Source organism: Schistocerca serialis, chromosome 2 (genome assembly GCF_023864345.2).
Source record: "Schistocerca serialis cubense isolate TAMUIC-IGC-003099 chromosome 2, iqSchSeri2.2, whole genome shotgun sequence".
NCBI lineage: Eukaryota > Metazoa > Arthropoda > Insecta > Orthoptera > Acrididae > Schistocerca > Schistocerca serialis.
In genome coordinates this window covers 910,877,581-910,894,830 of record NC_064639.1, presented here as the reverse complement: position 1 = coordinate 910,894,830, position 17,250 = coordinate 910,877,581, and the positions used below count along the sequence as shown (strand labels likewise).

The 17,250-nt window shown below is 43.2% G+C and overlaps 1 protein-coding gene across 1 annotated transcript in view; it reads right to left on the bottom strand.

Moving 5' to 3' along the window:
* Window positions 1–16,981, bottom strand: part of LOC126458268 (esterase E4-like) — a 32,023-nt gene extending 15,042 nt beyond the window's left edge. Inside the window, exons 1-2 of the mRNA XM_050095194.1 lie at window positions 16,696–16,981; window positions 2,884–3,021 (exon numbers count right to left, since the gene is read on the bottom strand). Coding sequence (XP_049951151.1) covers window positions 2,884–3,021; window positions 16,696–16,920 — 363 coding nt within the window. The 5' untranslated portion in view covers window positions 16,921–16,981. The remainder of the gene's footprint in view (window positions 1–2,883; window positions 3,022–16,695) is intronic.
* Between the last annotated feature and the right edge of the window lie 269 nt (window positions 16,982–17,250).

Genomic DNA, 17,250 nt, shown 5'->3' with positions numbered 1-17,250 from the left:
GGTATTCCAAGAGGCACCATATCGAACATTTATGTCGCATACGGGGAGAGCGGAAATGCAACATCCGATAAGTGACAACGCGGAAGGATGTGGCTGCTGAGTGATCGTGACAGACAGTCATTGAAGAGGACCGTGACGGAAAATAAGAGGACGACAGCTGCAAAAGTCATTGCAGAACTGAACGTCGCTATCGCGAACTCTGTCAACAGCAACACAATACAAAAGGAGCTTCGTAATCTGGGAATTTCAGGACGAACTAGAATTCCAAAGCAACACATCGTGATGTAAATGCCCGTAACAGGAAAACGTGGTGCCGAAGTCATAAAACCTGCATTGTGTTGGAATAGAAGAAAGCCATTTAGTCGGATGAGTCCCGTTGCTCACTGTTTCCAAATTCTGGCCCAGTTTATGTCCCAATAGTGAAACATGGCGGGGATTCGGTGATGATATGGGCACTCAGTCGAGGCGTTCTATGAGCCCCATGACTACTCTGCCAAGTCGCATTAAAAACCACGGATTATGTGCCCAGTCTGGCTGATCAGGTTCATCTCATGGTACAGTGTTTATTTCTCGATTGTGGTGTTGTGTCTTAAGAAAACAGACTTCCTGTTCACACAGCTCGCAACGTCCAGGAGTGGTTTTATGAGCACGAGGATGAACTGTCGCTTCTCCCCTGCCCGATACCCTTCACCAGATCTCAATATTGTTGAACCTTTGTGGTCTACGTTGGACAGAAGTTTGCGTGGTCGCTATCCACCTCCATCATCGTTACCTGACTAGCCACCATTTTCCAGGAAGAATGGAAGAAGATTCCTTCGAAAATCTTGCAGGACCTCTGTTTATCCATTCCAAGTTGACTGGACTGTACTGAATACGAACTGTTTTCCTAAACCGTATTAGTCGTGGTAATGTGTTGGGTTTTTAGTATTTCCATATTTTTTCCACGCCTGTAAGTACATTACTAGCCATGGCTACTGAATCAATCAGGCATCAGACGAGACGTAATACACAGAACTCTGTACAACACTGTCGAATATCACCAACTCGAATTTCTTGATAAATCGAACTAGTTTTCATGTCCCTTGAAAAACACTCGATAAATCGAAGTAATTCTATGCGTCGAAGCAACGTCACAACAGACCGCCCGGCAAAATCTCATTAATTCGCAGTCTTTGGCTATATAACTCTCGGTTAATCCAGTTGGCCGCGCGGGATTAGCCGAGCGGTCTACGGCGCTGCAGTCATGCACTGTGCGGCTCGTCCCGGCGGAGGTTTGAGTCCTCCCTCCGGCATAGGTGTGTGTGTGTGTCCTTAGGATAATTTAGGTTAAAGTAGTTCAAAAATGGCTCTGAGCACTATGGGACTCAACATCTTAGGTCATAAGTCCCCTAGAACTTAGAACTACTTAAACCTAACTAACCTAAGGACATCACACACACCCATGCCCGAGGCAGGATTCGAACCTGCGACCGAAGCCGTCCCGCGGTTCCGGACTGTAGCGCCAGAACCGCTAGACCACCGCGGCCGGCGGTTAAAGTAGTGTGTAAGCTTAGAGACTGATGACCTTAGCAGTTAAGTCCCATTAGATTTTACACACATTTGAACATTTTTAATCCAGTTGTTTCATCATCTCTTCGGATAATTATTTCGTAATTCAACTCTTCGCGACACACCTTTGTTTTCTCAAAACTGAATAACATTAATACATTACATAAATCAGCTATAAAAATGACTTCAAAGAAACACAAGTGTTTGATATTCATGGAAACAAATGGTTCAAATGGCTCTGAGCACTATGGGACTTAACATCTGAGGTCATCAGTCCCCTAGAACTTAGAACTGCTGAAACCTAACCAACCTAAGGACATCACACACATCCATGCCCGAGGCAGGATTCGAACCTGCGACCGTAGCTGTCGCGCGGTTCCAGACCGTAGCGCCTAAAACGGCTCGGCCACACCGGCTGGCTTCATGGAAACGAAGCAGGTTACTGAAACCGTGGAATTTCGTCATCCTCTCTGTGGGCAATCCTGATGCAGAAAGATAAGATCGCAGAAAACGTATCATAAGGAGCGAGGAAGTGGAGAGGGGGATGTGAGTTCCTGCTTCTTGAAGAATGCTTACTAAAATAGTTTTGACAATGTAGAGCGCAAAACGTAATATGTTTAAAAAAGCCTCAATAATTCTGTAATTCTTTGTTATTCTGAATGCTGAAGGGTCCTTCGCTAGTGAAGGGTGGCTCACCAACTGTTAAAAAAAAAAAAAAAAGCTATGTGACTTCGCTTTTAAGAAGATTTGTGGAGAAAATGCGACCGTTGATGGCAGTTTGTTCAGCACGCAAAAATAAATTAAATAGTTTTCTTGCGTATTCTAGGAAATCTGTCTGTGCCTTTACTTTGAAGTGTTAAAATAAATAAAATAGTAATTAAATAGGTAAAACAATTTTCTTGAGAAAATGCGAGCGTTGATGGCAGTTTATTCAGCACGCAAAAATCTGTTTGTGTCTTTAGTTTGAAGTGTTAAAATAAATAAAATAGTAATTAAATAGGTAAAACAATTTTCTTTTAGTTTGAGCTCTACTTGCCACTTACTGCTTGCTTTTGTAAGGAAATATGAACGTTAATGAAAGTACAGTACGATTTTTAAACCTTTTAATCCGATTTTTCCTGTTTCTACCTTGGTTAATCAAACTTTCGTTGAATCTTTTTCGTTTTTAGTTAGTTACCTTGAACGTCGACCTATCCAGAGTCGCCTGTAACAACAACTGCCTAGAATAAAAATAACATAATATGTTTCAGAAAGTTGTACCAAAGTTATAAGTCTTTAAACAGGTGATTTATTCACACGTGATGTATTTAAAGTGCTGGAAAGCAGTATTTCTACCTGTGTTGTGTAGACGTTCAGGAACAAGCAGTCCTCAGAGGCAGGTGCTATGGAAGTACTCGCATAGGGCTGCAGGCAAGCGTTTCCATCCTCCGTTGCATTCACAACTCCCGTCCAGGGATCAAGGGCCTGTGGAGCCTAAAATAAAGAATACACTATAAACATCTTCCGCAAGTCAGCATTTGTCAGTAGAATCACTAAGAAGGATCGTGAATATGAAATGAGGAACTGATCAGCGCGTGGCAGGATTAATTCACTTATAAGAAGTGCATTGCATGTATGTGAATGTGCGGTTAACTCAGGTTAGGCAAGAAATGCAAATGATACTGTTGAAGCCTATTATAGAAATTGGAAACACCAATCTTTAAAAAAGTCGCACCTAGGGAGTATGGTTCCTTTAATTGATAAAAATTAAGTACTCAGTTTTGATTTTTGTGTCTACAACTTCCGGGACAAAGCGGTTACTTTCGAGAACACTGACAATATCAACAGTAGCAGAGATCTGGAAGAATACCCACGGACTCCGCAAGGCTTTTCGCAATTCACGGATTGCACGGAGTCAGGAAAAATCGCTCTTGTGAAAGACCACTAGCTCTCTATTCTGACGAAGTAATGATTGCTATCGACAGGGGTTGTCAAATTGACTCCGTATTTTTAGATTTCCAGAAGGATTTCGGCACCGTTCCTCACAAGCCTCTTCTAATCAGTTTGCTTGTCTGTGGATTATCGTCTCAGTTGTGCGACTGGATTCATGAGTCCCTGTCAGGTAGCTCACAGTTCGTAGTCATTGACGGAAAGTCATAAGTAAAACAGAAGTAATATCTGGCGTTCCCCAAGGAAGTGTTAGGGGCCCTCTGCTACTCATGGTGTACGTAAACGATATAGGAGACAATCTGAGCAGTCTAGATAGAATGTTTGCAGATAATGCTGTCATATACCGTGTTATAAAGTCATCAGATGATCAAAACCAACTACTAAATGATTTAGACGAGGTATCTGTGTGGTGCAAAAAGTGACAATTTACATTTAATAATGAAAAATGTGAAGTTATCCATATGAGTCTTAAAAGAAATCCCCTAAATTTCGGTTACACGATAAATCACACAAATTTAAAAGCTGTAAATTTAACGAAATACTTAAGGATTACATTTACGAATAACCTCAATTGGAACGCTCACATACATAATGTTGTGAGCAAAGCAAACCAAAGACAGCGATTTATTGGTAGAACACTTAGAAAATGGAACTGATAGGCTAAAGAGACTGCGTACACCACGTTGGAACGCTCTCTTCTGGAGTATTGCTGTGCGGTGTGGGATCCGTATCAGGTGGGACTGACGGAGGACATCGAAAAAGTTCAAAGAAGGGCAGTTCTCTTTGTACTATCGCGAAATAAGGCAGAGAGTGCAACAGACATGATGCATGAATTAAGGTGACAGTCATTAAAACAGAGGCGTTTTTCGTTGCGGAATAATCTTCTCGTGAAATTTAAATCACGTTTTCTCCTCCAAATGCGAAAATATTGTGTTGTCATACGGGTACATAACGAGAAATGATCATTACGATAAAATAAGAGAAATCAGAGCTGGAAAGAAAGATTTAAGTGCTCGTTTTTCCCGCGCGGTGCTAGAGAGTGGAACCGTAGAGAAATAGCTTGCAGATGGTTCGATGAACCCTCTGTCAGGCACTTAATTGTGAATTGCAGAGTAATCATGTAGCTGTAGATGTAGATTCCTTCATTAGTGTTTACACGTCATAACTATTGCTGGAAAGAGTTCTAGAATTCCTGTCGGCTCAGACAGTGGCCGCATTAACATGACAATGTGAAGATGAGATTAAAGTTTAACTGCAGAAGTTCATTCGGAATATTTGCCTTTTTTTTCCACAGGACGATATCCACTCCAACGGTGTAGAACTGTCGTCTCTTATGCACCGACCGTAGGTACTTTTGTGCTTCAGGTGCGTCGCAGAAAGTGAAAGCGGCCAGATGTAAGTGACTCATGGTTTCCTTTGTGAGGGTATGTGACAAAACAGACAGCATCCGCTTGTCGCCACTCGCGCAGCCCCAGATCAATGTCGCACAGTCGGTAATACCAACATTCGTACCATATGGAAAACCATGTTTCAGTTTCAGTTTTGGTAAAATAGAATTGCTCTGCTCCTTTACTAAGCGTATTCCATAAGATGGAAAGTAGTACATCTTATTTGACCACCGAGTTGTTATTCGACTTAAGTTTAGAAGGCGTACTATGAGAGTTGTGTAGTGCAATGATTGGTGGAAGATACAGAGAGAGCTTCCTCGTGAACAAGAAGGTGGTTTCATGGCGTTTTTACGTATGATAAGTGTCTTTCGCCCCGTTCAGTTCTGTCGAGTTTAGTGGTGATCAGTAATATCTACTAATCTTTTCTCCGTTTGTGTTAATTAACTAAATATACAATTTTTTTTCCTAATATTACTTTAGACAGAATTCTCTCATTTTCTTCTTTGTCTTTTGCTTGTTAACAGAGGGTGTCAGTAAATTCCCGATACGTATTTCTATGACTTGTACAGAGGAGCGAGTACGTAACATTTTGAATAGGAACGCATGTCCGGCTGCAGCCGTTTGAAGACACGTTTGCTAGGTAGGCATGCAGCAGGGTAGTCATGTTGGAGGAGGGAGGGGCGCAGTTACGTGCGACGGTCTGATGTCATTTGACGTCTGTCCTACATCTGTGACCTGGTTGACGTGTCTGTGAGTGTTAGAGCACCATGGTTGAGAACACGTTTGCAGAATATACCAACATGATGCTGTACGGCGAAACTCACGGTAATGGAAGAGCTACTCGTCGTCTTTGTCAAGATCTTTATCAACAACGTGCAACTACATCGAACATCTTTTTTTGCCACAGTTACGCAACGGGTTCGAGAAAGGGGTATCTTCACCGTCAACAGGCGTGACTGTTGTGCTCGGAAGAGACCCGATCTGGAAGAAGTCGTATAGCATCACGTTTCTTCTTTGTTTCTTCAGTTATTAATGAGTGGAATTGTAAACTAAGTGATGTACTGGATCAAACAAAATAAATTACTTGTAAAAGTGGTCGCGCTGGGTTCCAGTTCAAAATATTATCTATTCAGTCCCTTCTACAAGCCCTAGGATACCCTGTATTTCAACATAAGATATTCAAATAACAGATGCTGGTATCGTGGTAAAGTACCAGTACATATTTTAGTACTTTCATGTTTATACTGAATCAGTAGGCTCACCATCTATTGAGCTTGGCATATGACCGACCTCCTTGGTTGTAGAATAGACATCGCTGCTGAGCCCATACGTGTGCTATATCTACTATTAATCAGTAACTAGCGACATACTGTTCTATATAACTGGGCTATGGATTCGCTTGGGCTGTTTTTGCGTCTTGCAACATTCTTAAATGTTAGTTTTCATCCTGAAACCCTAAGCGACCGATCATTGGAAACGTATTTCTTAGACTGGGCGGCTTAGCGCATGTCTAGGGCACCTAATAATACGAGTAGGTTTTTATTGTACAGGGATACTATTAAATTCATACAATAACGTCGCCTGAAGGAAGTATAGATAAACTGCAAGAGAAAATTCCTCTTCCATCTTTTTGTTTGACCAGTGGCTTGGTGTTTAATTAACGCCAAAGTTTTATGTTTATCAGGACGCCTTCGGAAAACGCCTGTGCCAGCCACATGTACGCCGGAATAAACAGCTTTTCTTCCAGGTTCGTGTTGACAGTATGTGGCGAATATGTACGAAAAGTGGCCATAAGATTACCATCTCGAAAAAATTAAATGAAGTAATTAACTTTTTAATCACACGCATTAGGTGTCACTACCATAAACGCCTTCACTGCACATGACAAAGGGCACTTGCTACAGCTCATGAAGTGGGCTGTGATTTGATCTTTGCACATTCGCTGAACCTAGATGGGATATGAACGCTCCATTTTAACATACACATTCTGTATCTGTACGAAGTATTTTCAAGGTTTCCTGGTAGATAAGCGTTTTTCATCTGCTGGGGCGAGGTATTCGATTGGTAGCATACAACCAGCAAGGTGGGTGTGCATCGTCCTTCATAATCTTAACGTTGCAGTCTGAGGAAGTTCGTTTAGGTTTTTGGTTGTATGTAGGAAATATTCCTAGATTAAAGTCGTTGTTGGTCAGGTGTATATCCACGCAATGAGGGTGAAAATGAGGCACTTGCTTTAGATCTCATCCATGGACGTAACTTCTCTTGTAATATCTGTTGGAACGAACCCTGCCAAACACTAAACTTTATCACGTGGTGTTCATTTCTAGCAACCAGTGATGAGTCGACATCTTTCTTTCAGAGAAGTGTCACCTTGTTTAGCATGACTGGATCTATACCAAACAGGGCAAGCATAGTTCGCGGCAAAACAGCACAGTGCAGGGGCGGTACTCCTCAATGTCTCTGGCTGTGTACCCCAATTGGCTCCAGCCAGTTTGCGAATGTTATTTCGAGCTGTCACTTTCCGTACGGAGTTTATGCAATGGTCTTTCCAAGTGAGGATGCTGCCTATTGTTACGTCTGAATGCTTAGAAATTGACAATGGTCTAATTCAACGTCCTGCAAAGCTATTTGGGAATTCCTTGAAGCCTGCTTGTTATTTAGATGAAATGCACATTTCCGAGTTTTTCGTGCGTTGGGCTTCAGGTTGTTTTCTCTCTATTAGTCGGTTAGTTTAGATAGGGACTCTCATAGCTTTTCTTCTCCAGTCTCAAAGCGGATTACCTGAGTGGCAATAACTCGATCACCTCCATATAGGAAGCTTCTGGTACCATCTGGGAATTGCTGGTCGTTCGCATAAATATTGCAGAGCATTGAGGGAAGAGCTGGTACGTGGCTCCAGTCCTGGTACACAGTGAAATCACAGTGCCACAGTACGTGTATTGTATTGTGTGTATGGAACCAGCGACCTAGAAGCGACAGAGAGGCTTCGTCCTGCCGTAGCCCACAGTGGTTCACAACCTCACAACAGGCCACAGCAGTCCACCCACCACACGTCCGCCCCACACCGAATCCAGGGTTATTGTGCTGTCCGGCCCCCAGTGGACCCTTCGGGAATGTCTCATACCAGACGAGTGTAACCCCAATGTTTGCGTGGTAGAGTAATTATGGTGTACGCGTGCATGGAGACTGTTTGCACAGCAATCGCCGACATGATGTAACTGAGGCGGGGTAAGGGGAACCAGCCCGCATTCGCCGACGCAGATGGAAACCGGCCTTAAAAACCATCCACAGGCTGGCCGGCACACCGGACCTCGCCACTAAACCGCCGGGTGGATTCGTGCCGGGAACCGGCACGCCATCCTGGTCGGGAAGCAGCGCGTTAGACCGCACGGCTAGCCGGGCGGGCTTGCCACAGTACGTAGTACACCATTAGAGGAGCCAAAACCAAACGAACAGCCTTTTGGTAAAATGGAGATGGGTCGCGCTTCCTCTAGCGGCATGCTACAACACTGTGGGGTTGGGATATCACTGTGTACCACGGCTGCAGACATGTACTTGCAAACAAACAAACTAATTAATTATGTACCGGTAACGTAATTTTTTCTAGGTGGTAATAAAAACTGCGTGACCACTCTTTGTGCAAGTAAAAAAGTACCACATTCGTCAGATGACACTCGCCAAGTAGTAACGGACGGAAAATCATCAAGTAGAACAGAAGTGATGTCTGGGGTTCCCCAAGGAAATGTTATAGGCCCTCTTCTCTTCAAAATCCGCAGAACGTTTTAGCAAACAACCTGAGCATCCATTTTAGATTACTTACAGATGCTGCTGTCGTTTACCGTTTAGGAAAGTCATCAGAAAATCAAAAACAATCTCAGAATAACTTAGACAAGATATCTCTATGAAGCGTAAAGCGTAAATTGAATTGAAACAATAAAACTGAGAAGTCGTCCAAATGAGTACTAAAAGGATTCCGTTAAATTTCAATTACACGATAAATTAGACAAAATTAAAAGCTGTCGATTGAGCTAAATACCTAGGGACTACAGTTACGAACAACTTAAATTAGAACCATCACACACAAAATGTTGTGAGGAAAGTGAATCGAAGATAACGTTTCATGGCAGAACGCTTAGGAGATCCAAGAAATCTACTAATGAATCTACCACATTACGAGTGGCCGTCCTCTTCTGGAGGACAGATGCGCGGTATGAGATCTTTACCACAAAGGACTGACGGAGAACATTGAAGAAGTTCACAGTGCAGCTAGTTTTGTATTATCGCGAAACAGAGGAGAGTGTGATGTCTATGATACGCGAGTTGTGCTGTAAATCATTAAAACAAAAACGTTTCTCGTTGTGGCGAGATCTTTTCGCGAAATTTTCGTCACCAACTTTCTCTTTCAAATGCCAAAATATTTTTTTGACTGTCACATAAACAGCGAGAAATAACTATCGTAGTAAAATAAGAGAAATCAGAGCTCCCTCGGAAAGATTTACGTGTTAGTTTTTTCCTTGCGCCGTTCGAGAGGGGAATGAGAGAGGAACAGTCTGAGAGTTGTTCGATGAACCCTCTGCCAAGGATGTAGTAGTTCTGCTGGCGTATGGCGTAAGGTCTGGTGTTTTCATAGGTAACCTGGTTCACTACTAAATGTCTTCGCGAATTTTGTGACCAACGTTTTATTTAGACAAAGTATCTGCGTAAAATCTGAACAGTGTGACGATTTTAGCATGAATTTTCTTCCTTCTTCATGTTTGACAGCTCCAGGAAAACAATAGTAGCACTGCAAGTATTGATTTTCCCGAAAAATGGTACGTGACTTTTTCAATTCTTGTTTTGTTTTCTCTACACATCGAAAAGCCAACCTGTGTAAGAAAAATATCTGATCTCAACTCAAAGTTTGTACTTCACACCACGGTTTTTTAATATGCATGTTCGTAACGGTCTTACTTCCTTCCATCTGAAAACCGGCAAATCCAACCAGTTATAGAGAGACTATTGCGTTCGAAACACGTATTTTCACTTATGTGAAGCATTTACAGAGGTCAATATTACCTTACTCTGATAAGAAATCCACGTTAAATCAACCTATATAAACCGTTTAAAAAGCTGTTTTTAGGTGAAATGAACTAGAACACACTTCTCAGTTCAGTTCGTAAGGGATATTTGCCATGTACCGTTCTGACACTCGCAGCTTGTTCACGCGTGCTTTCCATCATCCTTTAAATAATACAGTCACAAAGACTTAAACGTTCATACTCTTAAATACATATTCATCATTAGATTTTACTGAATGTGAATTGGCCGTGTCTGCAGATAAAATTGCTGGACATAAGATCCAACTGTTACGCATAACAGTTTTTAGTATAGATCCAGACTTGTTAGAGAACCTTTATGCTCAGTGTGTTTCCTTTATTTAAATTTGAATATGTTTCAAGTGATAATTAATCTACGAAAGTTAAGCCTGAAATAACTTTGTTTGTTTCTGTCATTACCTCAAGTTTACATTACAGTATTGTGTAGAACCCCCTGTACATTATCGTATACTGGTGGCTTGACGTCTGCAACTAAATTCTGTTAATCTGGTTTAGGTTGGCGAGTTAATTCATCACTTTATAGTACATTAATGATGTTATTACTGTGTGAGCCGCAGAAAGCAACTCTTACTTAAACACTTCTTATTGGTTTTCCGACTCTGTTAATTAAAAGAAGAAAGCTGCCTAAAGTCAGTTTGTGACAGTGGCTACCAGACAAAGGCGATCGACTTGAAAAGCGAGATGTTTCAGCGGTATTTCAGAGCAATATTCCATGCTGGAAATGGATTGAATCGAGATTACACTGTAGTCAAAGCCACTGTTGAATTTCAAGACAAGGAAATGTACTCTCTTTTAGACATAAATCTGAGGCAGTCACTTCTCACAAACGAATGACGTTTAACCTCGACGCAGGGCAAAATGAAATACTAATTGTCACATACTACTCATATAACGTGTGTCTGTCCAAATCTGGAATCAAAAATACTCTGGAATCCAGATTGACACTCGATCACTGTTGTGATACTTACTCATATATACACTCCTGGAAATTGAAATACGAACACCGTGAATTCATTGTCCCAGGAAGGGGAAACTTTATTGACACATTCCTGGGGTCAGATACATCACATGATCACACTGACAGAACCACAGGCACATAGACACAGGCAACAGAGCATGCACAATGTCGGCACTAGTACAGTGTATATCCACCTTTCGCAGCAATGCAGGCTGCTATTCTCCCATGGAGACGATCGTAGAGATGCTGGATGTAGTCCTGTGGAACGGCTTGCCATGCCATTTCCACCTGGCGCCTCAGTTGGACCAGCGTTCGTGCTGGACGTGCAGACCGCGTGAGACGACGCTTCATCCAGTCCCAAACATGCTCAATGGGGGACAGATCCGGAGATCTTGCTCGCCAGGGTAGTTGACTTACACCTTCTAGAGCACGTTGGGTGGCACGGGATACATGCGGACGTGCATTGTCCTGTTGGAACAGCACGTTCCCTTGCCGGTCTAGTAATGGTAGAACGATGGGTTCGATGACGGTTTGGATGTACCGTGCACTATTCAGTGTCCCCTCGACGATCACCAGTGGTATACGGCCAGTGTAGGAGATCGCTCCCCACACCATGATGCCGGGTGTTGGCCCTGTGTGCCTCGGTCGTATGCAGTCCTGATTGTGGCGCTCACCTGCACGGCGCCAAACACGCATACGACCATCATTGGCACCAAGGCAGAAGCGACTCTCATCGCTGAAGACGACACGTCTCCATTCGTCCCTCCATTCACGCGTGTCGCGACACCACTGGAGGCGGGCTGCACGATGTTGGGGCGTGAGCGGAAGACGGCCTAACGGTGTGCGGGACCGTAGCCCAGCTTCATGGAGACGGTTGCGAATGGTCCTCGCCGATACCCCAGGAGCAACAGTGTCCCTAATTTGCTGGGAAGTGGCGGTGCGGTCCCCTACGGCACTGCGTAGGATCCTACGGTCTTGGCGTGCATCCGTGCGTCGCTGCGGTCCGGTCCCAGGTCGACGGGCACGTGCACCTTCCGCCGACCACTGGCGACAACATCGATGTACTGTGGAGACCTCACGCCCCACGTGTTCAGCAATTCGGCGGTACGTCCACCCGGCCTCCCGCATGCCCACTATACGCCCTCGCTCAAAGTCCGTCAACTGCACATACGGTTCACGTCCACGCTGTCGCGGCATGCTACCAGTGTTAAAGACTGCGATGGAGTTCCGTATGCCACGGCAAACTGGCTGACACTGACGGCGGCGGTGCACAAATGCTGCGCAGCTAGCGCCATTCGACGGCCAACGCCATTCGACGGCCAACACCGCGGTTCCTGGTGTGTCCGCTGTGCCGTGCGTGTGATCATTGCTTGTACAGCCCTCTCGCAGTGTCCGGAGCAAGTATGGTGGGTCTGACACACCGGCGTCAATGTGTTCTTTTTTTCATTTCCAGGAATATATATATATATATATATATATATATATATATATATATATATATATATATATATATATATATATGCACACAACTCTCCTGTTACAACCACTCGTAATAAAAATTTACTTTCTATCTAATCGTTGCAGCTAAGGCTGTTGTTGATGACCCACCGCTCACTCTGGAAACAACGGAAAATGTAGTAACACCCTCCGCTTACTGGATACGATAGATGCCATATTAATTTCGTCATATTTCGCTGTTTTGTGTTGTAAACTGGAGTATCCCGTTTCATGGCCTCGGTGCATTGAAGATCCATAACAAACACTTTACTTCTGATACGATATCTTACAATTAAATGTCAATTGATAACATATCGGTGGCAAGAGCCTTCACGAGATACTAAAATGAACAGAAATGAAGTTAAAACTTGGATGCTTTCTGTGTAGCGTATTGACTAAGGAAGTGGATTGCAGAGCTGAACGAAGTAAGTTTGCGTCCAGCTATACGCTAATACTTTTTTTTCATCTTAGCGTTTTTAATACATTCTTGAATTTCCTTATGAATGTAAAACAAATTTGCTATTCAATGTTCGATGTTATTTACATACAAGCCGCTGAGAGCCAAAGCGGTATTACTCAGTTTCCCCACTTCCTTTTTATAGTCCGTAAAAGTTGGAGTACCAATTTTCCTCTCAGAAATTTACTTATAGCATACCACTCTTCTTATGAACGTTTTGTTGAAGTTAAATACCTGTGAAGGAATGCCCTGTCTTTTAATCTCCATAACTGCAATTTATTTATAAAACATAAACGTAATGTGATACAGTAAATGTGAGTCTGCGCGTGTTGCTCCCATTGTACACTTTTCTCTCATAAACTGAGTTAAAATAATTGCATGATTATTGTTAATTGCTAGAATGCTACCTACTAAGTCTGTCTAATAGTTCAGCAGTCCGTTCATACACAGATTACAAATAATTTGTTGTTTCTGAACGTCGAAATGTCTTAAAATGTAATTCTTGTCATGCTGATGTTTCAAGAGGCTTTATTAATGGATCATGTCTGTTTACTAGATTTCAACATTCACATCATCTTCCTCTGCCAAAGGGTCAATATGTCCAGGTCCAGTTTCCTGAGCCGTACTTGTAGTTGTCAGTTGGTTGAAGAAAGTATAGTGCACCGAAGGGATGTACGGGAGAAGGGTCATCATATGTCTTATTTTCGCCTCGGTGACAGGTCGCACAACATTGCTGAGAGGGATGAGTTTTATGGTTTACAAATTTAATGTGAGACATCACTGCCTGATTCGTGTATTCTTAAACTTAGATGCCAAAATTGAGTGCAAACTTCTATTAAAAAGACAATTTCTGCTTTAATAACATCTGGATATTACATGTCTAAAGAAGGCTACTGTGGTGTCACCGCCAGACACCACACTTGATAGGTGGTAGCCTTTAAATCGGCCGCGGTCCGTTAGTATACGTCGGACCCGCGTGTCGCCACTATCAGTGATTGCAGACCGAGCGCCGCCACACGGCAGGTCTAGTCTAGAGAGACTCCCTAGCACTCGCCCCAGTTGTACAGCCGACTTTGCTAGCGATGGTTCACTGTCTACATACGCTCCCATTTGCAGAGACGCCAGTTTAGCATAGCTTTCAGCTACGTCATTTGCTACGACCTAGCAAGGCGCCATATTCAGTTACTATAAGTAATATCGTCAAGAATGAATTCTGAACAGATAATATTGTGAATCATGTACCGTCAAGAGCGACGTTCATCATTAATGGATTAAAGTTAAGTATCAAACTAATTACGTCCGCTTTCTGAATTCTCATTCCTTGTCATGTTCCAGACATCACGTCAGTATAGTTCTTCCCTCCTCACGCCAGCCTGCGTGAGCTAAAACGCGTGCAGTTCGGCCTCCACTCGTAAGACGGTGTTGGCTCTTCTGCTAACACAAAAGCAACTACACCGACGCCACCACAGGAGCCGACGCTGGCGTCTCAGCGACCGCCGACGCGCGGCCGCGGGCGCAGACCGCGGAGAGAACGCCTCGCAGGGGGAGGGGATTTAAGACGGCCGCCCGCTCTCAGGAGCTCAGTTTGTCAGCGCACCTGACGATGGCGACATGTCTGACGGCCGAAATATTGTGCCCATTGGTCACTATGGACCGGCAGTATACCCGTGGACTGTTCGAGCAACAAAGCAATAATTTAAGAAAAATGAATTACCCCACGGTTCTCTGGTACAACTATATATACACATAAACTTTTATTCAGCTGATGGGAATCTGAAAAATACAGATATACGTGTACCTATTAGAGTCTTATTTATATGTTACTGAAGATGTGTCCGATCATTATGATCTTAACGCATAACGTTATCTAGATTGCTTGGTACTTTTTATTTATTATATTATTTCATTACTAAAGGTAACTCGTTTTCCCCGCTGCCCTCATCAGATGCACACCTAGAGCTTGGAGCAAAGTTCAGTCTCAACCATATGCGTCTGCAAGGGGGTATGGGGCAAGACGGGGCACTTGCGCCATCTCCCCGCCTCCCCCCCCTCCCCTCCCTCCGTCCAATCTATTGAACAGAATTTTTATTCTTACATCGAATGGATAACCATGAATTCTCTGGGACATAATAAGTTTTTGGTGCCGCTTATAAAATTTAGTTGTTACAGCATGAGATGTCTCGAAACCGACCAGCTCATTTTTATCAGAAATGGCATTTTTGGAGCCTTAGCCAACCCAAGGAAAAAATTCTGCGGACGCCCATGATCTCAATGTTGATGCGCTGGTAAGCATAGTATTTACACTGACAGGGGTGAGTAAACTTCGTTCTGAATTTGGGTTCCATGATGGCAGCAGCCGAAACATGTCACACGAAAGAAAGGCAGCACGTTTTGTATTATCGCGAAATATGAGAGTGTCACAGAAATGATACAGGATTTGGGATGGACACCATTGAAAGAAAGGCGTTTCTCGTTGCGGCGGAGTCTGCTCACGAAATATTCCATTCACCAACTTTCTCCTCCGAAGGCGAAAATATTTTGTTGACACCGACTTACATAGGGAGGAACAATCACCAAGATAAAATATGGAAAATCAGAGCTCGTACGGAAAGATATAGGGGTTCATTCTTTGCGCGCGCTATACGAGATTGGAATAATAGAGAATTCTGAAGGTGGTTCGATGAACCCTCTGCCAGGCACTTAAATGTAATTTTCAGAGTATCCATGTAGATGCAGATGTAGAAATAATATATATAAAGAAAAAAATCGCCAGGTCCGAGTAGAACTGGCGCAGTGACGGTCTCGTACAAAATTAATTACTTATGTAGGTATCCATTCTGGGAATCGAGAATCTCAACCGTTTATGCCAGTATCGAGATTAATACTGGCAAGATATCGGTCCCAGGGATTCCAAGATTATCGAGAATCTTTTAATTTCAATGATATAAATCTTACATAAAGTCATGCAGGAAGCAGGCGACCTGTATTACAACAATCAGCAGATCTGCTTTCAGGTTGATTGGGTCGCAGTGCTAAAAGACAAACATCAGGTAAGGAATCATTTTATTGCTCATATAAGGCGTTTAATGATTTATCCATCATCAGGTACCCAGGACCGATTATTACGCATAGATATGGCGTTTCAATTTGTATGGGAAACAAATATTCGCAGACTAGTCTACAAATGTTTCACAGCTTGAAACGCCATATGTACGTGCAGTAATCGCTCCTGACTGTCTGACGGCAGATAAATTCCGAATTACGTTATATGAGCAATAATGTCATTCTTTGCTTGTCTGAGTTTTACCATTGCGATCCAGCCTGCCTGAAAGCAGAATTACTGACAGGTTATAATGTCAAATATGACGTTGGATAAAAAAATGACAAAATAATTTGTTTTCGTCTGATATAATTACAAATTTACAGTTTAAGGATTTATTCCTTTGGTTGTACTGTGAAACCTTCTGAAACCTTCCTTTTTGCCAGATTTTGTGATTCTAGGTCAACAGGAAGTATCCAATAGGTTTTGGTGTGGGAGTTTGCGAGTATTAAAACATTGATTGAATTGATTTAGAAGCTTCAATTTTCTACACCGCCAAGGGATCATAGATTTCAGTGTATGAAATAAATTTGAACTTGATAAGTTTACTCGCTCATGAAAAAAAACATTTTAAGTCGAACAGGCAGATGGACAACAAAGCGATCCTGTAAAGGTACAGAACCCTAAAAAACAAAAATCAGTAAACGATTTAGAGAGCACTATTCAGAGATTATTGAGCTACCTGTGTTTACGTTTCGGCGACAGAGAAGCGTTTATCCTACCTGAAAACGGAGATTGCCGATAGGAGGTTTAGCGAAGCGGACCCCTCTGAAAGAGTAGATGGGCCGTCCTTTCCGCGACGTGATGACTGACCCGCGCAGTTTCCCTAAGCGCGTCTCGACCACCAGATCGTCCAGTTGCACGTCGGAAGCAGGCGTCGCTACGGCGAAACCCGGCAACAGCATCAGCGGCAGCAGCAGACAGCAGGCGCGCGGTCTAGCTATCATGGTGGGCGGCGGGCGCGTACTGGCGCTCGGCTGGCGATCGGCAGCTGTCTTGTAACGAGCTGACGGCGCACCGCGTTTTCCTGCACGAGCCGGCTGCAGCAGCGCCGTTGCGTCCACGAAGGCAACTAAAGTTATTGGAGGACAGGCAGCAGCTACTGTTGCTCGATTCTTCACCTGTAAGTTATGAGTTCGAAGCAAATGACATCCAAATACCTGCTAGTGTGGCCACGTAGCGACAATGTTTTCGCAGTTATTCATCAACGTTATCAGCCATCACTCTGAAACTACGGATAACTTCTCGATTATCTCTGAAAGAGATAACATATTGCT